Source organism: Anolis carolinensis, unplaced genomic scaffold, assembly GCF_035594765.1.
Source record: "Anolis carolinensis isolate JA03-04 unplaced genomic scaffold, rAnoCar3.1.pri scaffold_7, whole genome shotgun sequence".
Lineage (NCBI taxonomy): Eukaryota > Metazoa > Chordata > Lepidosauria > Squamata > Dactyloidae > Anolis > Anolis carolinensis.
In genome coordinates, this window is record NW_026943818.1 from 37,563,086 (window position 1) to 37,588,957 (window position 25,872).

The 25,872-nt window shown below is 38.2% G+C and overlaps 1 protein-coding gene across 1 annotated transcript; it reads left to right on the forward strand.

Annotated features, from left to right (window-relative positions):
* Nucleotides 1-25,872, forward strand: chaf1a (chromatin assembly factor 1 subunit A). The gene is made up of 15 exons (XM_062959781.1): nucleotides 1-263; nucleotides 2,366-2,416; nucleotides 3,860-4,587; nucleotides 6,490-6,546; nucleotides 8,684-8,892; nucleotides 9,910-9,991; nucleotides 10,640-10,708; nucleotides 10,822-11,036; nucleotides 11,403-11,574; nucleotides 14,573-14,653; nucleotides 15,183-15,275; nucleotides 17,226-17,487; nucleotides 21,672-22,171; nucleotides 23,642-23,732; nucleotides 25,527-25,872. The coding sequence occupies exons 2-15, from the start codon at nucleotides 2,368-2,370 to the stop codon at nucleotides 25,589-25,591; spliced, it is 2,673 nt and encodes an 890-aa protein (XP_062815851.1). The 5' UTR covers nucleotides 1-263; nucleotides 2,366-2,367; the 3' UTR covers nucleotides 25,592-25,872.

The window sequence follows — 25,872 nt, forward strand, 5'->3', positions numbered from 1 at the left end:
AGGAGCCTTCCGGAGCGGGTCACGTGCCCCGGGCGTCCCGCCCAATCAGAGCGCCGGAGCGCGACGGTGGCTCGAACTCCCGCCAAATACAAGCGAGGGAGCCCGGTTTGGACGGCGAGCGGGAAGGGACAAAAAAAAAAGGGCAGAAGACGAAAGAAGGAAGGGAGAAAGGCTTCCTATGCCGGGAGCGGAGGGCAGGAAGGGCCCGGGCTTCTTCCTCCCGCCTTTTGAGGGGAGAAGCCGGCCACGAAGGCCTTTCTGAGGTAAGCTGAGGGGAAAGAAGAGCGGAAAGAAAGGCAAGGCCTGGCCGTGTGTGAGGAGAAAGAAGCCTTGTGTGGGATGCGGGTCTGACTGAGGTGTTTCTTGAGGGAGATAACGAGCTGGGTTATAAATAATAATAATAATAATAATAATAATTAGTATGATTACCTCAGAAAGGCCTTCGTGTGAGGGCTGTTCGACAGTGGAACTCTCTCCCACGGGCTGTGGTGGAGGCTCCTTCTTTGGAGGCTTTTAAGCAAAGGCTGGATGGCCAACTGTCGGGGGTGCTTTGAATGCGATTTCCTGCTTCTTGGCGGGGGGTTGGACTAGATGGCCCATGAGGTCTCTTCCAACTCTACTATTCTATGATTCTAAGATTCTATGATTCTTCTTCTTCTTATTATTATTATTTATTACCCACCTCGCTATCTCCCTCAAGAAACACATCAGTCAGACACCTATTATTATTATTATTGTTATTATTATTATTATTATTATATAATTAAAAAAACTTTATTTATATACCACCCTATCTCCCCAAGGGACTAATTATAAAAACAATAATATTATTATTTGTACGATTATTATTTTTTACTACAGTAGAGTCTTGCTTATCCAAGCTTCTGGATTATCCAAGCCATTTTCAATATATCGTGATATTTTGGTGCTAAATTCATAAATACAGCAATTACTACGTAGCATTACTGCCTATTGAACTACTTTTTCTGTCAAATTTGTTGTTAAACATGATGTTTTGGTGCTTAATTTGTAAAATAATAACCTAATTTGATGTTTAATAGGCTTTTCCTTAATCTCTCCTTATTATTCAACATATTCGCTTATCCAAGCTTCTACTGGCCTGTTTAGCTTGGATAAGTGAGACTCTATTTATTATTATTACTATTATTAATGTGAGTTGTGTGTATGGAAAGAGGTGAGGGAAAAGCCTTGTGTGGGATGTGAGCCTGACGTATTTTTGAGGGAGATAATGAGGTGGGTAATGAATCATGTATTAATAATAATAATAATAATAATAATAACTATTTATAAACCACCCTATCTCCACAAGGGACTAATAATAATAATAATATAAATACTATTATTATCTTTTAAGATTTATTATTATTGCTATTATTAATGTGAGTTGTGTGTATGGAAAGAGGTGAGGGAAAAGCCTTGTGTGGGATGTGAGCCTGATGTCTTTGTGAGGGAGAGAATGAGGTGGGTAATAAATAATATATTATTATTGTTATTATTATTATTAGTTCAATTATTATTACTATTATTAATGTGAGTTATGTGCATGGAAAGAGGTGAGGGAACAGCCTTGTGTGGGATGTGTGCCTGATGTGTTTGTGAGGGAGAGAATGAGGTGGGTAATAACTAATATATTATTATCTCCCCAAGTGACTAATAATAATTATAGTAATAATAACTTTATTTATAGACCGCCCTATCTCCTCAAGGGACTAATAATAATAACAATAATATAAAACTTTTTTTATATACCACCCTATCTCCTCAAGGGACAAATAATAATAATAATAATATAAAACTTTTTTTATATAGTGCCCTATCTCCTCAAGGGACAAATAATAATAATATAAAACTTTATTTATATACCGCCCTATCTCCTCAAGGGACTAATAGTGATAATAATATAATATAATAATAATAATAATAATAATAATAAAACTTTATATACTGCCTTATCTCCTCAAGGGATTAATAATAATAATAATAATAATAATAATAATAATAATAATAATAATAATTGGCTGATGTGTCTGTGAAGGAGGTAATAAGGAGGATAATGAATGGAATGTATTATTATTTTATTGCTATTTATTATTATTATATATTGTTATTAAAGTGACTTGAGTGTATGCAGATGCCTTGTGTGAGATGTGTGCTTGATATGTTTGTGAGGGAGATAATAAGATGGTTGTTGTGTGTTTTCCGGGCTGTATGGCCATGTTCCAGAAGTATTCTCTCCTGACGTTTCACCCACACCTATGGCAGGCATAATAATAATACATAATTTATTACCCATCTTGCCTTCTAAAGTCTTGTTTTCTAATGGATCTTTGTCATTTGTTGGCAGCGATGGAGTGTCGAGACAAATCCGCCACTCCAGGCCGAAAACTGATCCAAGGTAATTTTCTTCATTCAAAACAGGTTTTAGTTTTCAATTCCATGTTAAATTCAATTAAAAAGTCAACATTCAATGAGACTGGGAATAGGGTCCTCTAGCCTTGGAATTGTTAACAGTCTATATTAATACAGTCTACTTCACTGAACCAAGTCGATATGTATTTTAATAGAAATGTTGGTTCTAGAGTCAGAAATAACATTGAAAGAATAGATGGATTCCTGCACCACAAAAAAAGGAAAGTTCAATAAGCTTCTAAACTTATCTAGTGCTTCCTTGTTATTAGATAGCCTATATCTTTTCCAGATGGTTTTATTTAGTAAGCTTTGATGTATCTGTTCGAATTCAACCCCACACAGCCCAAGTCTGTAGTCCTCAATGAGGAACAGTTAGTTAGCTTTAGAATAGGATGAGGGAATTCTTTCCCCCGACTCCTGAATGTAGGTTGGAATGTATCTATTTGTTATCTCTCTTTCCTTCTGTTCCCATCCTGATTGGTGGTGTAGAATGAATAATAATAATAATAATTTATTTATTGTATATACTCGAGTGTAAGCCGACCCGAATATAAGCCGAGGCACCTAATTTTACCACAAAAAAAACTGGGAAAACATTGACTCCAGTATAAGCCGAGGGTGGGAAATTTCAGAAATAAAAATAGATACCAATAAAATTACATTAATTGGGACATCAGTAGGTTAAATGTTTTTGAATATTTACATAAAGTTCAAATTTAAGATAAGACTGTCCAACTCTGATCAAATAATTATTGTCATCTTCTTCAATGTAAATGTGCTTATGTATCCTTTTAATAATAATAGAGTAAAATAATACATGTAATAATAATAAATACAGGAAGATAATACAAGTAATTATAAATAGAGGAAAATAATAAATACAATAATAATAATAAGATCAGAGTGAAATAATAAATGTATTAATAACAATAATAAAAATAGAGTACAATAAATGAAATAGTAGCAACAATAATAGAGAAAAATAAATGTAATAGTAGCAACAATAATAGAGAAAAATAATAAATGTAATAATACCAATAATAATAGAGAAAAATAATAAATGTACCATATATTCTCGAGTATAAGCTGACCCAAAATTAAGCCAACCAGGACCCTCACCTGTATAAGCCGAGGGGGGCTTTTTCAGTCTTAAAAAAAGGGCTGAAAAAACTAGGCTTATACTCGAGTATATACAGTATACCCTGCCACCATCTCGCATAGGTACTCGGGGTGGCTTACAAATAGCACACATGTTGCCACACTACATATAAAACACAGTATATCAACATTAAAAATACAATAACATATTTAAAACCAGAGATATAATACTTAAAAATATATAAAAATATATTGTTGTTGTTATTATTATTATTATATTACCTAAAATTGTCACTTACCAACCAGCTGCTTTTAATCTGAATTCTTGCAGCCCGACTGCCTTTTAAACGCCTGAATCCGGTGCCAAAGGAGAAACTGGATGGAAACTCGGGAGCCAAAAAAGCCAGGAACTCTCCAAATGTCCTAGATCAAAACACACTTTGTGCCAGTTTGTCATCAGACAACGTGGAGAATGGCGGCGAGGCAGAAAGCGAACCCCAGTTTGTTTCGAAACTTGTTAACGGCAAGGGTCCGCTCGATGTCTTTGTGCAGAAAGGTCCCAAAAACAGGGCAAGTGAGCCCTTGCTTGTCATTGACTTGGTGGGAAATTCGTGCCACAGACTGACGGGTAACACAGAACACGTCGCATCAGGCCACGGAGCAAAGGAAGCTCCAGAGAAGGTAGGAAATCAGGCCGGAACGCCACGGCCTCCTTGCGGTGCCACCGAGGATATTCAGATGGAAACCTCCCCTGCGCCGGCAGAGAAGGATGAGTCCAAAATTGGGACCCACAGCGCCAAGCAAAGCAAGCTCAGCAATATCATCTTTGAAAGGAAATTGCCTGTGGTTGTTCTGGAGGACATCATGGCAAGGTCGCCCCGAGCGTTGCCTTTGGAAAGGAGTTTGGCTTCAGAAACGATGGAGTCTATTCCCGAAGAGGACACGGCGGGGACAAGCTCTTCACTCAGCTCCCTGTCGCTCGCCAGTTCCCCGGAATCTCTCTCCACACGGAAGGACACGCATGTGAGCCCCTTAGCGGCGTCGACACCAGCTCGGAAGGTCGGTATCAGGGATCATTCCAAATATTATATTTACTCTAAAGATCGGGTTTTTTTGCTAAATTACCTTGCCAAAATTAGGTTTGTGCAATAATAATCTATATATATAAAAATGTAATGTTGCGTTTTACTATGGAGTAAACAACAAAACCACTGAACCCAATCACAGCAAATTTGGCCACAAAAGACATAGTCATCCAATCTGTGTCTTTCAATCAAAAAAACCTAGAAAAAATAGTGCAAATTACAGAGAATGAGAAGGAAGATACTTTCTCCCCCTAACTGCCAGTCAGAAAGGTAGGCTCCGCTGCCTTTACCCCCCCCCCCCCCCCCGGCCTTTAGTTTTATAGTACAATATAGTAATATACAATGCTTATATTGTGCTATATGAATAATATAATATATTGTTTGTACATAAGACTTGTGAGCCGCCCTGAGTCCCCTTCGGGGTGAGAAGGGCAGGATGTAAAAGTCCCTAATACAGCATATGTTACAACATAACATTACTACATATTGAACTACATTTTCTGTCAAATTTGTGGTATAACATGATGTTTTGGTGCTTAATTTGTAAAATCATAACCTAATTTGATGTTTAATAGGCTTTTCCTTAATCCCTCCTTATTATCCAAGATATTCGCTTATCCAAGGTTCTGCCGGCCTGTTTAGCTTGGATAAGTGAGACTCTATAACTATTTTTAATTCTGCAAATATTCTATTTCAATGTGTAGGTTTTATTCTAAGCCACTTTGAGTCTCCTTTCAAGAGAGGCAGCAGCCTTTAAGAGATGTGTATCAGGAGCAAAGTGCAATCCTTTTACAGTAGAATTTCGTTTATCCAACATAAATGGGCTGGCAGAACGTTGGATAAGCAAATATGTTAGATAATAAGGCGGGATTAAGGAAAAGCCTATTAAACGTGAAATTATGTTATTATTTTACAAATTAAGCACCAAAACATCATGTTATACAACAAATTTGACAGAAAAAGTAGTTCAATATGCAGTAATGCTATGTAGTAATTACTGTATTTATGAATTTAGCACCAAAATATCACGATATATTGAAAACATTGACTACAAAAACATTGACTACTAAAAGGCAGACTGCAGTGGATAATCCAGAACGTTGGATAAGCGAATGTTGGATAAGTGAGACTCTACTATAGTAATAATAATAATAATTCAGAAAGAATAAAACAAAATAAGTATCAAAAGTGTTTGGGATCCCAATGACACAGTATACTGCATTCTGTGTTTAATTGTAATTGAATTATTTAATTATTTATTTCATTTGATTGTTGTGTTGACACTGTTTTTAGTTGATATTTGTTTTAACTTGTTATGTTTTGTCTCTGTTTTGGGCTTGGCCCCATGTTAGTCGCCCCGAGTCTCTTTGGGGAGATGGTGGCAGGATAGAAAAATAAAGTATTATTATTATTATTATTATTATTTTATTATGACACAGCAAACAAGATAGATATGCCGGATTTCATATCACAAAATCACAAGTCGAACACTTCCCAAGTGTCTAGGACTGTGTGATGTATTTTCGGATGATGCGTGCAGATCCCAGCAGGGTGGCCTTTTGCAGTTGGTAGATCGTAATTTTGTCAATGCATATTGTTTCCAATTGCTGGCTGAGATCTTTCGGCATGGCACCCAGTGTGCCCATCACCACCAGGACCACCTGTACTGGTTTCTGCCAGAGTCTTTGAAGTTCAGTCTTGAGGTCCTGATAGCGGCTGAGTTTTTCCTGTTGTTTTTCGTCAGTGCGACTGTCACCTGGGATTATTATTATTATAAAGTTGTTGTATCCTCTTTACATTCTTCTGACCGTTTCCTCCTTATTTCTTTTCACCTAAAAGGAGCATTAATTAATAATGTTTATCTTCCCAACTCCAGGTATCCCAGAAGACCCACCAAAGTGCCGAGGAGAAGGAGAAACTGAAGCTGCAGAAGGTAAGCGTATTGGGAATTGCCTTTCATTACTATCAATTAAAACTGACTGTTCTGTACTAAACAGGAAGTGTTGGCCCTACTGTTTATATGGGTGCTAGAAATATTAAACACTAGAATTGGGGGAGATTTTATATTTAGGTAAAGGTAAAGGTTTCCCCCTGACGTTAAGTCCAATCATGTCTGATTCTGGGGGTTGGTGCTCATCTCCATTTCTAAGCTGTAGATCCAGCGTTGTACGTAGACACCTCCAAGGTCATGTGGCCGGCATGACTGCATGGAGTGCTGTTATCTTTCCGCCGGAGCCTATTGGTCTACTCACATTTGCATGTTTTCTAACTGCTAGGTTGGCAGGAGCTGGAGCTAACAATGGGCGCTCATTCCTCTTTCCGGATTTGAACCTGTGACCTTTCGGTCTGAAAGTGTTATTTCCTGTTTCATTGGGTTGTCTTTATTATTTTATTTATTTTATATACAGTATTTATATTCCGCCCTTCTCACCCCGAAGGGGACTCAGGGCAGATCACATTGTACACATATAAGGCAAACATTGAATGCCATATAATGCCATGTCTTTACTTTGAAAGTCGTTGTTCTATTTCAGAAACTTTGTTTCTGTGGCTGAAACTTTGTTAAATTGGTGGAGAGAGACTCAACAAACCATAATGTGCTACAGTAGAGTCTCACTTATCCAACATTCGCTTATCCAACATTCTGGATTATCCAACATAGTCTGCCTTTTAGTGTCAATGTTTTTGTAGTCAATGTCTTCAATACATTTTGATGTTTTGGTACTAAATTCATAAATACAGTAAGTACTACAGTAGAGTCTCACTTATCCAACATAAACAGGCCGGCAGAAGCTTGGATAAGCGAATATCTTGGATAATAAGGAGGGATTAAGGAAAAGCCTATTAAACATCAAATTAGGTTATGATTTTACAAATTCAGCACCAAAACATCATGTTATACAACAAATTTGACAGAAAAAGTAGTTTAATACGCAGTAATGTTATGTTGTAATTGCTGTATTTACGAATTTAGCACTAAAATATCACGATGTATTGAAAACACTGACTACAAAAATGCGTTGGATAATCCAGAATGTTGGATAAGCGAGTGTTGGATAAGTGAGACTCTACTGTATGTAGTATTACTGTGTATTGAAACTCCTTTTTCTGTCAAATTTGTTGTTAACCATGATGTTTTTGGTGCTTAATTTGTAAAATCATAACCTAATTTGATGTTTAATAGGCTTTTTCTTAATCCCTACTTATTATCCAACATATTTGCTTATCCAACATTCTGCCGGCCCGTTTATGTTGGATAAGTGAGACTCTACTGTATTTTTATAGGATGATGTCCCTTGCTGTTTTTATGACAGAACCAATTAGGAAATGACATTTATCAACCAGGAACAGAAATCATAGCACACCATCAAATCACTCCTGACAGATGGCTATCAGCCTCTGAATAAGGAAATCTGTTCCTGGTTTGAAAGTGTTATTTTCTGTTCCATTTCTGGGACTGAGAGTGTGTGACTTGCTCAAGATCACCCAGTTGTTCTATTTCAGAATCTTTGTTTTTGTGGCTGAAACTTTGTTAAATAGGTGGAGAGAGACTCAACAAACCATAATGTGCTATTTTTTATAGGACAATGTCCCTTGGTGTTTTTATGACAGAACCAATTAGGAAATGACATTTATCAACCAGGAACAGAAATCATAGCACATCATCAAATCACTCCTGACAGATGGCCATCAGCCTCTGAATAAGGAAATCTGTTCCTGGTTTGAACGTGTTATTTCCTGTTTCATTGGGTTTTCTGGGACTGAGAGTGTGTGACTTGCTCAAGATCACCCAGTGGGTTTCCATGGCTTGGTTTCTACCGTGTTTCTCCGAAAATAGGACATCCAGTGAAAATAAGAACTAGAGTAAATCTTCTAGCGCTTCGGAAGAGATACAAGGAGGGAATGAAATCAAAATTCCCACTATAGAAGCAATACTAAGGCCCTCGTTCCTTGTCTTCGTCGCTACAGTCTTGCTTCGTGTTGATGTGAAGCTTCCCATCCATGTTGCTGTGTCTCCAATGTCTTATGTGACCTTTTGTGGGGGGTGTTTTTTTGCTTTCGCCGGCCAGGATCAGGAACGAGCGGAGAAAGGGAGGCTGAAAGAGGAGGCCAAGGCGGCCAAGGAACGCGCCCGGGAGGAGGCCAGGCGGAAGAAGGAGGAGGAGAAGGAGCTGAAGGAGAAGGAGAGGAAGGAGAAGAAGGAGAAGGACGAGAAGGAGAAGGCGGAGAAGCTGCGGGTCAAAGAGGAGAAGCGGAAGGAGAAGCAGGAGGCACTTGAGTAAGAGAGGAGGATTCTAAGCCACCTCAATTCTCTATGGAGAACTTGTGATTTTGTGGAACAAAATGCAGCATATAGATCTTGTTTGCTGTGTCATACTATGTCTTTGTGTCAATAATAATAATAGTACAGTACAGTCTCACTTATCCAAGACTCGCTTATCCAAGTTTCTGGATTATCCAAGCCATTTTTGTAGTCAATGTTTTCAATATATCATGATATTTTGGTGCTAAATTCGTAAATGCAGTAATTACAACATAACATTACTGCATATTGAACTACTTTTTCTGTCAAATTTGTTGTATAACATGATGTTTTGGTGCTTAATTTGTAAAATCATAACCTAATTTGATGTTTAATAGGCTTTTCCTTAATCTCTCCTTATTATCCAAGATATACATCTCGTTTGCTGTGTCATACTGTCTTTGTATCAATAATAATAATAATAATACATCACACAGTCCTAAACACTTGGGAGTGTTCGACTTGTGATTCTGTGATACGAAATCCAGCATATAGATCTCATTTGCTGTGTCATAGTATGTCTTTGTGTCAATAATAGTAATAAAACATTATTTATATACTGCCCTATCTCTTCGAGGGACTCGGGGCAGTTTCCAATATAACAGAAACATACCCCAAGTTAAAACCATCTAGCAATTAGGACATTATACCACAGAAACATAAATAAATAATACATAATCAGTAAAAAGAATTAAAACCTAATGGCAAAAACTCCATCCACTAGAAATTTCTTGCTCAAAGCGGATTCCGTGGGATTCAAACTTGGCTTTCCGCACTTCACTGTTACTAGCTTTTATTATTACTATTATTATTATTATTGACACAAAGACATAGTATGACATAGCAAACGAGATATATATGCTGGATTTCGTATCACAATATTAAGTCGAACACTTCCTATTATTATTATTATTATTATTATTATTATTATTATTATTATTATTATTTCTTCTCTGGGCGTATCCTGAAAGTGGGCTTCTTATCTTTCCAAAGGGCAAAATTGGAAGAGAAAAGGAAGAAGGAAGAGGAGAAGCGGTTGAAGGAAGAGGAGAAAAGGTTGAAGGAAGAGGAAAAGGTATGTATTTTCAATAATATTTTAACGTGTATATGTACTAGGTTTTAATTTGCATGTTGTTTTGGGTTTTTAAGGTGAGCTGTGTTGAGTCTCCTTTGGCAGGGAAAAAGTGGGGCATAAATATATTATTATAATTAATAATTTAATATTTATATGTGTTAGGTTTTCATTCACACTTTGAGATAGATAGATAGCTAGATAGAAGTGGGGCCTAAATATATTATTAATAATAATTTCATATTTATATGTGTTAGGTTTTCATTCACACCTTGAGATAGATAGATAGATAGATAGATAGATAGATAGATAGATAGATAGATAGATAGATAGAAAGAAAGAAGTGGAGCCTAAATATATTGTTAATAATAATTTCATATTTATATGTGTTAGGTTTTCATTCACACTTTTAGATAGATAGATAGATAGATAGATAGATAGATAGATAGATAGATAGAAATGGGGTCTAAATATATTATTAATAATAATTACATATTTATATGTGTTAGGTTTTCATTCACACCTTGAGGTAAGTAGATGGATAGATAGATAGATAGAAAGAAAGAAGTGGGGCATAAATATATAATTAATAATAATCATAATGTAATATTTATATGTGAGGTTTTCATTCACACTTTGTGTCGATTCTAGCGTATCAAAGCGGAGAAGGCCGGAATCACCAGGTTCTTCCAGAAGCCAAAGACACAGCCTGTGCCAAAGGTGATTTCTCTCGATTTTAATATTAAATGCTTAAATAGGGCTGGGAAGCAGCAAGTCATAACAGTTGCCAATTCATTTCTTCTAAAGGCATTCTTTCCCGCTCTTGTTTTCAGACCTTGGCCGGCTGGTGCGGGAAGTTTGCCCCCTTTGAGATCAAAGAGAATATGGTGCTTGCCCCTCTCTGCCGCGCAGCCATCGATCTGGACCTCTTGGACCACTTTGATTGGCTCCTGCAAGCCCAGGACGCCGGCACTACATTCTTGGAGGAACTGAAGGGCCGGGAGCCTTGCAGGTCGGGCCCCACTCTGGTTGCCGACGTCATCGGCAGGTATTTATTCATCGTTTCAGAAGCGAATTGAGAATACAGTTAATAATTGGTATCAGCCACTGATTGAGGTTCTGGGTTTTAGCCTGCCACTTTTGGACTCTTGCTTGCTGAGGTGTTCCTGCGATCTCTGTAGATCTTAGGAAACTATTTCTTGATTTAAGGCATTGGCATGCCTGGCATTATACTAAATGTGCTTTGGTCCTATAACTACATACTGTATATACTCGAGTATAAGCCTAGTTTTTGAGCCCTTTTTTTAGGACTAAAAATGCCCCCCTGAAGTGAGAGGAAGGCCTCCCCAACGGATCTTAATGTCCATGCTGGTTCATAGGGAACTCAGCAGGGTGCTCTCTTTGTTTTGGACAGCGACGTGGTCGTCGTGGTGGGCAGCAGCCAAGCCGGTGATGTGCCCGACCGGAAGACCTTTGGCCGGATGAAGCTGCTGCAGTTCTGCGAAAACCACCGGCCGGCCTATTGGGGCACCTGGAACAAGAAGTCCCGCTCCATCCGCCCGCGGAACCCGTGGTCGAAGGATGAGGTAAGCGGGCCGGGAGCAACAAACCGCCTCTCCAACAAATGCTTTATTCCTCCGGAATTAGAGAATGGCTCTCCGAAAGAAAATCGGTGTTGGAGAGCATTATTATTATTATTATTATTATTATTATTATTATTATTATTTGAGACAGGGAACAAGGACTTAATTTCCAGACTATATAAATACATTTAAGAGTGCAAGTTAGAGGATAACCAAACAAAACAAAAACAAAGTGTCAAGCTGTTGTTTTCCTCGGTTGAGAATACAGAATAAGAATACTTATTGCAGGGGTTCGGTTACAGGAGCACCCGCAATAAGTGAAAATCCACAAAGTAGGGACACAATATTTATTTTAATATTTATACATTATTTTAGTAGTTATACACTGTTTTAAGTCTTTATCAACCAATCATCCTCCCATTGCCACTTGGGCTCCTTTTCTCTTCCTTCGGCTTCTCCTTCCTCCCTTCCTTAGGCTGTAAATTTTTTATGATTTCTAATAGTCTTTTAGAGTTTATTGAAAAACTGCAAAACAGTGAATCCATGAAAAGTGAACCAGGAAGTGTTTATCCCACTCGACTTTCCCACTACACATGGCATTTTATTTATCTACCTCACCCACTGGTTTTACAATTTTTCAGCCTCGCCCTTGTTTAAAATTTTGCACTGTTTTATACTTTGTTTTATTATGCTATTGTTAATTATGTTTTGTTTTATTTTGTTATTGTATATGCATTTTATTCAATGTCATGCATCTTGTATTGACAGTAGAGTCTCAGTTATCCAACACAAATGGGCCGGGCCAGCAGAATGTTGGATAAGTGAATATGTTGGATAATAAGGAGGGATTAAGGAAAAGCCTATTAAACATCAAATTAGGTTATGATTTTACAAATTAAGCACCAAAACATCATGTTGTACAACAAATTTGACAGAAAAAGTAGTTCAATACGCAGTCATGTTATGCTGTAATTACTGTATTTACAACTTTAGCACCAAAATATCACGGATATATTGAAAACATTGACTACAAAAATGTGTTGGATAATCCAGAAGGTTGGATAAGGGAGTGTTGGATAAGTGAGACTCTACTGTATTTTATTTTGTTTTATTGTAATTGTTTGGGCTTGGCTCCGTATTAGCCGCCCCGAGTCCCTTCGGGGAGATGGAGGCAGGAAACAAAAATAAAGTTATTATTATTGTTGTTACTATTTCATGGGCTAAAGATACAGGGAAAAATATTAACCTGGAGAATTGGGAGCATATATGGAAAAGAGGGTTTCAAATTTCAATAGCGGGATCTATTAGAGAAAATATGTATAAAATGATTTATAGAATAATAATAATAATAACAACAAAAATATTTATATCCAGGTTTTCTTCCTAACGGGACCCAAATCAGCTCACAACATAATACAATACAAATCAAAGCCCACTGAACAAAATCACATAAAGCATAATATCCAGAAATAAGATATAAATAAATATTAAGTATTAAAACATTTAAAACCAATTACAATTATTGTAGGGACTCATCAATTGTATATTTTGTTAAACTCAGTGCAAATCGACTGCTGTCATTAACAATTGTCAAAATTGACTATTATTATTATTATTATTATTATTTACTACATTTATACCCCGCCCTCTCTCACCCTGAAGGGGACTCAGAGCAGCTTACAAGTTGTATTTGCATACAATATATATCATTAGCATAGCACAATAAAAGCAAAAAAGCTTGCTTGCTTGAACAACAACAAACTTTATTTATAAACCGTTCTATCTCCCATGGGGGACTCCGAGCGGTTTACACATGGTAAACATTTAATCCCAACATACATCATACAAGATACAACAAGCCAATAGTAATAACAATAACTTAAGCATAATAAAAATGTAAAAAACAATGTAAACCTTTGATATAAAAAGCAAATATTATATAATGATACTACTCGTAGTAGTAATACTAGCAATAATAATGTTACAACAATTGTCTTATATTAATAGCAGTAGTAATAATAATATGTGTGGAAAACTCAGGCAGGGGGGAATCCTTTTATCCCACCTCTGACACCAATTGCAGAGATGTGGAGGAGTTCCTATTAATTAATTATATTTATATTATTGCTGCCACCACTTACTTATTCAAGATGTTTTTATTTTAAACGCTGCCACCAGAGGTAAAGATGTTTATAATGCAGCCACGCTACCAGATGTCAAGGAGATCATCAATTCTTGCCACCACTATAAGAATATGTAGCCTCTTGTTTTCCTTTCTTCTTCTTGTTTATTCTTGATGAATATGTGTGTATATATGACAGATACTGAGATGTTTGAAGGAATAATAACAGGTTTATTCAGGCACAAGCTTAATGGTTACAATAACTTTTCTTCTTAGAGGCACTTTGATTAACAGTTGCAATGCTATATTGAGGTGTTTCAAACTTTAAAATACCACTTCATTCCTCTACTGCTTTTAACCTGCAGTCACCCTGTGAATTACAATCACAGCCTATCTGTTCCTTATCCAGAAACAGATTATCTTAAAATAAGCCACCAAACTTATTTTAAACTGACTCAAAATCAAACATTTGAGCCACCCTGATCCCCTCACTGAGGATCAGTCTTAAGTGCACCTCCTCAGGCACATACTAACCGTCCTTTTTCAAACCGGCATTTCTCCACACAAAATGACTGTTGGCTCCGCCCCCTTCTCCATGGCAACCAACTCATGAGTGCAGAGTAACTGAAATGTTAACCCTTTTAAAACACAATTAAACATGGCATCTGTTATCTAAAAAAACACACTTCATTACAATATGATACTACTACTAGTAGTAATAGCAATAATAGTAATAGTAAATAAATAAAGATTAACAGGGTCCTTCCCATCCCAAATTGAACTCCAATGAATTTGTAGCACTTTATCTGTTATCTTGAGTTTACAACTTATAACAAAGTGTCTCATCCGCATTTCTCCTTTGTCTGTCTTTCATTGCAGAAGCTCTTGGACTACGAAGTGGAAAGTGACGAAGAGTGGGAAGAGGAGGAGCCCGGGGAGTCCCTCTCTCATAGCGAAGGGGTGAGCCTCGCGTTGTCCTCCTCGTTTCGGAGGAAGAGCATCCCAAATCTATATATATAAAAATGTAATGTGTGTTTTACTATGGAGTAAACAACAAAACCACTGAACCAAATCACACCAATTTTGGCCCCAAAAGACATAGTCATCCAAAATATGTCTTTCAAACAAAAAAAACCCTAGAAAAATAAAGTCCAAATTAGAGAACGAGGCAAAAGCCGTTTTCCCCCTTCCTGCCAGTTAGAAGGGTAGACCCCACCCACTTTGTCTCCTAGCAACCCACTCAGCCACAATGGAGCTCAGGGCCTCTTCCACACTGCCTATAAAATACAGATTATTTGATTTGAACTGGATTATATGGCAGTGTAGACTCAATCCCCTACCACACACCTATATAACCCAGAATGCCAAGGCAGGATAATCCACAGGTCAGAGCCGGCTTCCGAGATGTAGCAAATCCTTCCCAAATCCGCATCTTTTAAAAGTTGTTTCTTGAAACTTTAGAGATTCTGTATGTGTTTGAATCCCTCAGGACGATGATGATGAGGGCGGAGAGGAGGAGGATGAAGACGACGGCTTCTTCGTGCCCCACGGATACCTCTCGGAGGACGAAGGCGTGACTGAAGTAATAATAATAAAGATAATAATATTTTTATTTCTTACCTGCCTTGCCTCGTGGCTCGAGGTGGGTTACAGCATAATTAAAACACATTTATAGAAAAATATCTATGAATATACACATTAAAATGTATTTATTAAAGATACAGGTACTGCTCCATTATCTGGGTTGTATTAAAACTCTTTACTATAAAATACATAATAATAATAATAATAATAATAATAATAATAATAATAATAATGATGATGATGATGATGATGATGATACGATCTGCCAACTGCAAAAGGCCACCCTACTGGGATCTGCACGCATCATCCAAAAATACATCACACAGTCCTAGACACTTGGGAAGTGTTTGACTTGTGATTTTTTGAAACAAAATCCAGCATCTTTATCTTGTTTGCTGTGTCATACAATAAAATAATAACAATTAATAAAAATAAAAATATTATTAAATAATAAATTTTATATTAAAAATAATATTGAAACTAGCCCCGAAACATGACTCCCCAAGCCGTGTATGTAGTTTAGACGTATTGTACCCCACCATTACATTATTATTTATTATATTATTATCATATTTTATAATTACACATTATATTATTATATTACACATTATATGATTGTGTTATATTACACATTATATGGAGCCCCCAGATGGCGTAGTGGACTAAGTGACTTGAAGGTTTGGTTGCTGACCTGAAAGCTGCCAGGTTCGAATCCCACCTGGGGAGAGTGTGGATGAGCTCCCTCTATCAGCTCCAGCTACATGCGGGGACACGAGAGAAGCCTCCCACAAGGATGGTAAAAACATCAAAACATCCGGGCGTCCCCTGGGCAACGTCCTTGCAGACGGCCAATTCTCTCACTCCAGAAGCAACTCCGGTTGCTCCTGACACAAAAAAACAAACAAAAAAAAACACATTATATTACACTTAATATTATTATTACATAATTACACATTATATGATTGTGTTATATTACACATTATATTATATTACACTTTATTATTACATAATTACACATTATGGTACACATTATATGATTGTGTTGTATTACACATTGTATTATTATATTGCACATTATATGATTGTGTTATATTACACCTATTATATAATTACACATTGTATATTAATAATAATAATAATGTGTTGTCGAAGGCTTTCATGGCTGGAATCACTGGGTTGCTGTGAGTTTTCCGGGCTGTCTGGTCATGTTGCAGAAGCATTCTCTCCGTTCGTTTCGCCCACATCTATGGCAGGCATCCTCAGAGGTTGTGAGGTCTGTTGGAAACTGTATTCAACTGGGCCCATGTAAGCCATCCCGAGTCTCTTCGTGGAGATGGAAGCGGGGTGTAAAAATAAAATTATTATTATTATTATTATTACTATTTTATTTGACATAAAATCACAAGTCGAACACTTCCCAAGTGTCTAGGACTGTGTGATGTATTTTTCTTTTTCTTATTTTATTATGACACAGCAAACAAGATAGATATGCTGGATTTCATATCACAAAATCACAAGTCGAACACTTCCCAAGTGTCTAGGACTGTGTGATGTATTTCCGGATGATGCGCGCAGATCCCAGCAGGGTGGCCTTTTTATTATTATTATTATTATTATTATTATTATTATTATTATTAAGTGGGGTTTATGTATCTGTGGGTAGGAGAAAGAACTCTTTGTCTATTGGCGGCAAGTGTGAATGTTGCAGTTGGCCAGCTTGATTAGCATTGAATAGCTTTTCAGCTTCAAAGCCTGGCTGCTTCCTGTCTGGAGGAACCCTCTGTTGGGAGTTGTTAGCTGGCCCTGATTGTTCCTCTGTTTTCTGAGTGTTGTTCTTTATTTACTGTCCTGATTCTAGAGTTTTTTTAAAAAAAATACTGGTAGATAGGATTTGTTTGTTTTCATGTCAAGGGGATCCTTTTCCTCACCCCTCTTCTTCTCTTCCAAGGAATGTGACCCCGAGAACCACAAGGCCCGCCAGAAGCTGAAGGCCAAGGAGTGGGACGAGCTCCTCACCAAGGGGAAGCGCTTCCGGGTCCTGCAGCCGGTGAAGGTGGGCTGTGTCTGGGAAGGGGCCAAGGACGGCGGCGAGGGCACAAACCCCGACGCGAGGCTCCTCCATCAGTTCGCGGTGGCCGTCCTGGACTCGAGCCTCGCCGACGAGGAGCAGACGGAGAGGAACAACAAGAAGAAAACAAAGAACCAACAGAGTAAGCAGCCGTCGCAATAACACTTCGTCACAAATTGTTTTTGAAAATCTATTCCTGTGTTGTCAAAAGCTTTTCATGGCCGGGATCACAGGGTTGTTGTATGTTTTCCAGGCTGTATGGCCATGTTCCAGAAGTATTTTCTCCTGACGTTTCACCCACATCTATGGCAGGCATCCTTAGAGGTTGTGAGGTCTGGAGAAACTAAGCAAGGAAGGTTTATATATCAGGGTGGGGGGAAGGACTCTTGTGTGGCTAGTGTGAATGCTGTAATTAACCACCTTTGTTAGCATTAAATGGCCTTCCCAGCCTCATATCCTGGCCTGGAAGAATCCTTTGTTCAGAGTCGTTAGCTGCCCCTGATTGAGTCCTGTCTAGAATTCTTCTGTTTTCAGAATGCTGCTCCTTATTTACTGTTCTGATTTTGAAGTTTTTTAATACTGGTAGTTACAGAAGAATTCCAGACAGGAATCAATCAGAGACAGCTAATGACTCTGAACAACTTCTGGAACATGCCCGTATAGTTGGGAAAATTCACAGCAACTCAGTGATTCTGGCCATGAAAGCCTTTGACTTATTATTATTATTATTATTATTATTATTATTATTATTATTATTTGAAACACAACAAGACGAGTCCACAGCAGACACTCTGCTGGCTGTTGTACTGGATCACATGCCGGACACTTCCCAAGTTGTTGTTGTTGTTATTATTACAGTAGAGTCTTACTTATCCAAGCTAAACGGGTCGGCAGAAGCTTGGATAAGCGAATATCCATTATGCAAGCATAATGAGAGATTAAGGAAAAGCCTATTAAACATCAAATTAAGTTATGATTTTACAAATTAAGCACCAAAACATCATGTTATACAACAAATTTGACAGAAAAAGTAGTTCAATACGCAGTAATGTTATGTTGTAATTATTATATTTACGAATTTAGCACCAAAATATCACGATATATTGAAAACATTGACTACAAAAATGGCTTGGATTATCCAGAGGCTTGGATAAGCGAGGCTTGGATAAGTGAGACTCCACTGTATTTTATTTGAAACACAACAAGATGAGTCCACAGCAGACACTCTGCTGGCTGTTGTACTGGATCACATGCCGGACACTTCCCAAGTTGTTGTTCTTGTTGTTCTTGTTGTTGTTGTTATTATTATTTTATTTGAAACACAACAAGACGAATACACAGCAGACACTCTGCTGGCTGTTGTTTTGGATCACACGCCGGACACTTCCCAAGTGTCTAGGGCTGTGTGATGTATCGGCAAAAAATGCATGCATAACATTATCATCATTATTATTATTATTATTATTATTATTATTATTATTATTATTATTATTATTATTACAGTAGAGTCTCACTTATCCAAGCTAAACGGGCCGGCAGAAGCTTGGATAAGCGAATATCTTGGATAATAAGGAGGGATTAAGGAAAAGCCTATTAAACATCAAATTAGGTTATGATTTTACAAGTTAAGCACCAAAACATCATGTTTTACAACAAATTTGACAGAAAAAGTAGTTCAATACGCAGTAATGTTATGTTGTAATTACTGTATTTACGAATTTAGCACCAAAATATCACGATATTTTGAAAACATTGACTACAAAAATGGCTTGGATTATCCAGAGGCTTGGATAAGTGAGGCTTGGATTAGTGAGACTCTACTGTATTATTATTGCTTCTGGAACATGGCCATATAGCTGGGAAAACTCACAACTACTCAGTGATTCTGGCCATTAAAGCCTTCGACAGAACATAAAATTTATTATTATTACTATTATTATTATATTATTATTATTCTGGAACATATAGCTGGGAAAACTCGCAACAACTCAGTGATTCTGGCCATGAAAGCCTTTGACAATACATTAAATATATCATTATTGTTATTATTATTATTGCTTCTGGAACATGGCCATACAGCCGGGAAAACTCACAGCAATTAAGTTATTCTGGCCATGAAAGCCTTCAACAACACGTTTAATATATTATTATTATTATTATTATTATTATTATTATTATTATTATTTGAAACACAACAAGACGAATACACAGCAGACACTCTGCTGGCTGTTTTGGATCACACGCCGGACACTTCCCAAGTGTCTAGCCCTGTGTGATGTATCAGCAAATAATGCGTGCATAACATATTATTATTATTATTTATTCTGGAAAATGGCCATATAGACGGGAAAACTCACAACTCAGTGATGCTGGCCATTAAAGCCTTTGAGAGCACATAAAATATATTATTATTATTATTATTATTATTATTATTATTATTATTATTATTATTGCTACTTCTGGAACATGGCCATATGGCCAGGAAAACTCACAACCACTCAGTGATTCTGGCCATTAAAGCCTTCGACAGAATATAAAATATTATTTTTATTATTATTTTATTGTATGACACAGCAATATGCTGGGGCTAAAGTGTGCTCAATTGTTTACCAAAGAGCCCTTGACACTGCGGCACAAAATGACCTTATGATCATAGCACAAGCTAGAGCCACTCCATACCTGGCTGAATTTAAATGCAACGTGGGCATGGAAACCTACCTCTTTTTTACACTCCCATTATATATTAGAAAACCTTTTACCCAGGCTAGATTTGAGCAACTCGACATTAAGTCTAAGCTAAGTAGACGCCAGAATATCCCTTCTACAAAGAGAACCCGTGAGTGCCGCGAGGCAGATGCAGAAGTGGAAGACTCGGAACACTTTTTCTTAAAATGCCCCAATTACAACAGGATCCGATCTTTCTATTTAAAGCCTCTGCTTGAGAACCACACTCATTTAGAGAATAAGGAGAAACTGCACATCCTTCTACGGGGTTCAGATAAAAACTCTATTTTAAAACTGACCCTTTTAACACAAAAAGTGCTGGCCATCCGCGAGAAGATGGAAGCGGACAGCTGTGACATTAATGCCAATAACAAAATCCAACCTTAAAATTTTACTATGGACAAGCCACTAGTTTCACTTACCCTTGTACCCGCTTAAACCTTACCTTAAGGGAATAATTAATCTTAATTTTAATCTTTTTATTCTGTACTTGCACAACTACCAAGGAGTGGGTTGGTAGGCTAGTAGGCCAGGATGCCTTGTTTTTACATGGTTTTACTGTTTTATATGATTTTACTGTATGTATGGGTAAGGGTGTACGTTTGTATGTTTTACATGTTTTGATATGGTCAAAACTGACTAATCAATAAAGAGTTGTTGTTATATCACAAAATCACAAGTCAAACACTTCCCAAGTGTCTAGGACTGTGTGATGTATTTTCGGATGATGCTGCAGATCCCAATCGGGTGGCCTTTTGCAGTTGGCAGATCGTAATTTTGTCAATGTCTATTGTTTCCAAATGCCGGCTGAGATCTTTTGGCACGGCACCCAGTGTGCCCATCACCACCGGGACCACCTGCACTGGTTTCTGCCAGAGTCTTTGCAGTTCAATCTTGAGGTCCTGATAGCGGCTGTGTTTTTCGTGTTGTTTTTCGTCAATGCGACTGTCACCTGGGATGGCAACATCAATGATCCAAACCTTTTTCTTCTCCACAACAGTGATGTCTGGTGTGTTGTGTTCCAGAACTTTGTCAGTCTGGATTCGGAAGTCCCACAGTATCTTTGCATGCTCATTTTCCAATACTTTTGCAGGTTTGTGATCCCACCAGTTCTTTCCTGCTGGGAGGTGGTACTTGAGGCATAAGTTCCAATGGATCATTTGGGCCACATAGTTGTGCCTCTGTTTGTAGTCTGTCTGTGCAATTTTCTTACAGCAGATGAGGATATGATCAATGGTTTCGTCAGTTTCTTTGCACAGTCTGCATTTTGGGTCATCAGCTGATTTTTCGATTTTGGCCTGAATGGCCTTTGTCCTGATGTCTTGCTCCTGGGCTGCAAGGATCAGGCCTTCTGTCTCCTTCTTCAGGGTCCCATTCGTGAGCCAGAGCCAGGTCTTCTCCTTATCAGCTTTTCCTTCAATTTTGTCAAGGAACTTTCCATGCAATGTTTTGTTGTGCCAGCTGTCACAGTTATTATTATTATTATTATTATTATTATTATTATTATTATTAATGCTTCTGGAACATGGCCATGCAGCCTGGAAATCTCACAGCAGAGGATGGGCCGAAGATGTCATTTTTTGTTTGTTTGTTCCCCTGCAGTCTTGGGACAGTTGCTGCCTCTGCTTCACGGGAATGTTCATGGGAGCAAAGTCATCATCCAGGAATTCCAGGAGTGCTGCCGCCGGGGCCTGTTGCCGGGAACTGAGAACCCTGCATCCGTGGCGAGTGGCGGCAGCACCGCCCCCTCCAGCCCAGAGACCCTTGTGGCGGCAGCACCGATCCCCGTCCCGTCCAAAGCCAGGCTGAAGCGCATCATCTCGGAGAACTCTGTGTACGAGAAGCGGCCCGAGCGCCGGATGTGTTGGTACGTCCAGCCGGAAGTGCTGAGGAGTTACGGCCGGGAGGACCTGCCCGTCCCCTGCCAGTGGGACTACGTCACGCAGGTCCCGGCGGGGAACAAGGAGGAGAGCGGGAATTCGCCTGGCGGCACAGCGGTGTCAGCGTCGACGACACAGACGACTCCGCTCTCGGTGAAACGGAGACCGATGGGAAGCATGTCCATCACAAAATTCATGAAGAAGACGCCAGGTGCTGGGCAGGTGAGATGCCTTCATGTTCCCACCTCTAGATTTGGGGACGTCCATTGGAAATTTATTTATTTATAATTAATATAATTACTGTATACACACGAGTATAAGCCTAGTTTTTCAGCCCTTTTTTAGGACTGAAAAAAAAAACCCTCTTTGGCTTATACTCGGGTGAGGGTCCTGGTGGGCTTATATTCAGGTCGGCTTATACTCAAGTATATATGGTATATTTATTATTTTTCTCTATTAATTATTATTGGTATTGTTAAATTTACAGTAGAGTCTCACTTATCCAAGCTAAATGGGCCGGCAGAAGCTCGGATAAGCGAATATCTTGGATAATAAGGAGGGATTAAGGAAAAGCTTATTAAACATCAAATTAGGTTATGATTTTTCAAATTAAGCACCAAAACATCATGTTACACAACAAATTTGACAGAAAAAGTAGTTCAATACACAGTAATGTTATGTTGTAATTACTGTATTTATAAATTTAGCACCAAAATATCACGATATATTGAAAACATTAACTACAAAAATGGCTTGGATAATCCAGAACCTTGGATAAGCGAGTCTTGGATAAGTGAGACTGTACTGTATTATTATTACATGTATTATTTTCCTGTATTTATTATTATTATTATTACATGTATTATTTTACTTTATTGTTATTAAAAGGATACATAAGTACATTTACATTGAAGAAGATGAGAATAATGATTTGATCAGAGTTGGACAGTCTTATCTTTAAATTTGAGCTTTATGTAAATATTCAAAAACATTTCACCTACCGATGCCTCTATTAATGTAATTTTATTGGTACAGTAGAGTCTCCCTTATCCAACACTCGCTTATCCAACTTTCTGGATTATCTAACGCATTTTTGTAGTCAATGTTTTCAATATATCGTGATATTTTGGTGCTAAATTCATAAATACAGTAATTACTACATAGCATTACTGCATATTGAACTACTTTTTCTGCCAAATTTGTTGTACAACATGATGTTTTGGTGCTTAATTTGTAAAATCATAACCTAATTTGATGTTTAATTGGCTTTTTCTTAATGCCTCCTTATTATCCAACATATTTGCTTATCCAACATTCTGCCGGCCCGTTTATGTTGGATAAGTGAGATTCTACTGTGTATGTGTGTGTGTGTGTATATATATATATACATGCATAGCATGTTACATGCAGAGACCACCTTTTGAAAACCACTAGTCAACAAAAGTATGACTTTGTTAGAAGTCAATCATTTGAAGAAGTGGTATTTATAATTGTTTGTGTAATGGCACACAGGTGACTCAGCTGTTAGACTGAAGAACCATGTCTTTGAATTGTCACTAAGAAATAAAAAATAAATAAAGGAAATCTGCTCCCTCTTCCTTAGGTCCTCCCTTCAGATATTTAAACGTGGCTGTCATGTCTCCTCTCCTTTCGACCACACTGAATTCTTGCATTTCTTCTTTTTTTCCAAAGGCCGAAACCGCAGAGATGGATGGGTTTCAGGCAGACACGGAGGAAGACGACGAGGACGATTGCATCCTTGTGGAGCCGCATCCCAAGAAAGGTGAGAGTGCTATTTCCTTGGGGATGAGGCCCGCTTAGGATATAGATTTCAGACACTGTAGTCTCCTACTAGGCAGGTGGGCTTTATATATATATCTGTGGAGTGGTGTCCAGGGTGGAAGAAAGAACTCTTGCTTCCTATTGAATGTAGCACTTTATTCATCTACTGCATCTGTTGAGTTTGCAATATACATTCCTCGCACTTTGGCCCGGCTCGTTTTTGTTAACTCCTGTTGCAGTTTTATATTATAACTAACTACGTATACTATTGTCACTATTCTATTTCTACGATGTTATAGTGTATAACTGTGTTTTATTTTGATGTATTTTTATGTTCTGATGAAGTGTATTAAGTATGTATTTTGTTTTATTGTAATTATCTGGGCTTGGCCTCATGTCAACCGGCCTGAGTCCCTTCGGGGAGATGGAGGCGGGGTACAAAAATAAAGTTGTTATTATTATTATTATTATTATTATTATTATTATTATTATTGACACAAAGACATAGTATTACATAGCAAACGAGATCTATATGCTGGATTTCGTATCACAAAATCACAAGTTGCACACTTCCCAAGTGTCTAGGACTGTGTGGTGTATTTTCGGATGATGTACGCAGATCCCAGTAGGGTGGCCTTTTGCAGTGGGCAGATCGTGATTTTGTCAATGTCTATTGTTTCCAAATGCCGGCTGAGATCTTTTGGCACGGCACCCAGTGTGCCCATCACCACCGGGACCACCTGCACTGGTTTCTGCCAGAGTCTTTGAAGTTCAATCTTGAGGTCCTGAGAGTGGCTGAGTTTTTCCTGTTGTTTTTCGTCAATGCAACTGTCACCTGGGATGGCAACATCAATGATCCAAACCTTTTTCCTTTCCACAACTGTGATGTCTGGTGTGTTGTGTTCCAGAACTTTGTCAGTCTGGATTCGGAAGTCCCACAGTATCTTTGCATGCTCATTTTCCAATACTTTTGCACGTTTGTGATCCCACCAGTTCTTTGCTGCTGGGAGGTGGTACTTGAGGCATAAGTTCCAATGAATCATTTGGGCCACAGAGTTGTGCCTCTGTTTGTAGTCTGTCTGTGCGATTTTCTTACAGCAGCTGAGGATATGATCAATGGTTTCGTTGGCTTCCTTGCACAGTCTGCATTTTGGGTCATCAGCTGATTTTTCGATCTTGGCCTTGATTGCCTTTGTCCTGATGGCTTGCTCCTGGGCTGCAAGGATCAGACCCTTCTGTCTCCTTCTTCAGGGTCCCATTCGTGAGCCAGAGCCAGGTCTTCTCCTTATCAGCTTTTCCTTCAATTTTGTCAAGGAACTTTCCATGCAATGTTTTGTTGTGCCAGCTGTCAGCTCTAGTTTGTAGTGCGGTTTTCTTGTACTGATTTTTTGTCTGCTGTGCTTTGAGGCGTTTCTGATTTTTGATTTCACAATAAAAAATCATCATCATTTCCTCCCAACAAAGGATTACCCTAGGCAGGAAGCAGCCAGGTTTTGAAGCTGCACAACTATTCAATACTAATCAAGGCAATTAATTGCAACGTTCAAACAGACTTCTTTCTCCCTCTCTGTATATCATTCCACAGATATATAACCCCACTTACCTAGTTTCCAATAGATTTCACAACCTCTGCCATAGATACAGGTGAAAAGTCAGGAAAGAATTCTTCCGGAACATAGCTAGACAGCCCGGAAAACTCACAGCAACCCAGTGATTCCGGCTATGAAAGCCTTCAACAATGAGTTAACTTTGCAATGTGCAGACAAAAGAAAATATACCTTTTGTATCTTTGCAGCAACCGACCCGAAGCCCTCCGAACCCTTTCCGAAGATGGAGCAAACGGATGGGGTTGTGGCCTGAGCTTGTCCGCCTTTCCGTTGCTCTGTATGTATGTAGAATCCTTGTAGCCCGTTGTAAAACCCCTGTGTATCCCACTTTTTTATGTGTACGAGATACTTGAACATCCTCTGTGTTCCTTGTAAAGAGAAGACAGCACTTTGTTCGGCGGCGGAAACAGACCTTGTTTTTCTTAGACGCTTTAGTCGGGGGACGATGGGAGGGACAGGTTTTAGGGGAAGAGAATCTGCAACTTATACTCTCTTTAATAAAAGCATTATTGACTTTCCGGATGGAGCCTGTGA

Coding starts and splice junctions, on each gene's coding strand:
- chaf1a (XM_062959781.1), top strand. CDS start 2,368: ATGGAGTGTCGAGACAAATCCGCCACTCCAGGCCGAAAACTGATCCAA. Junction 8,893..9,909: donor GAGAAGCAGGAGGCACTTGA/GTAAGAGAGGAG, acceptor ATCTTTCCAAAG/GGCAAAATTGGAAGAGAAAA. Junction 17,488..21,671: donor GAAAACAAAGAACCAACAGA/GTAAGCAGCCGT, acceptor GTTCCCCTGCAG/TCTTGGGACAGTTGCTGCCT.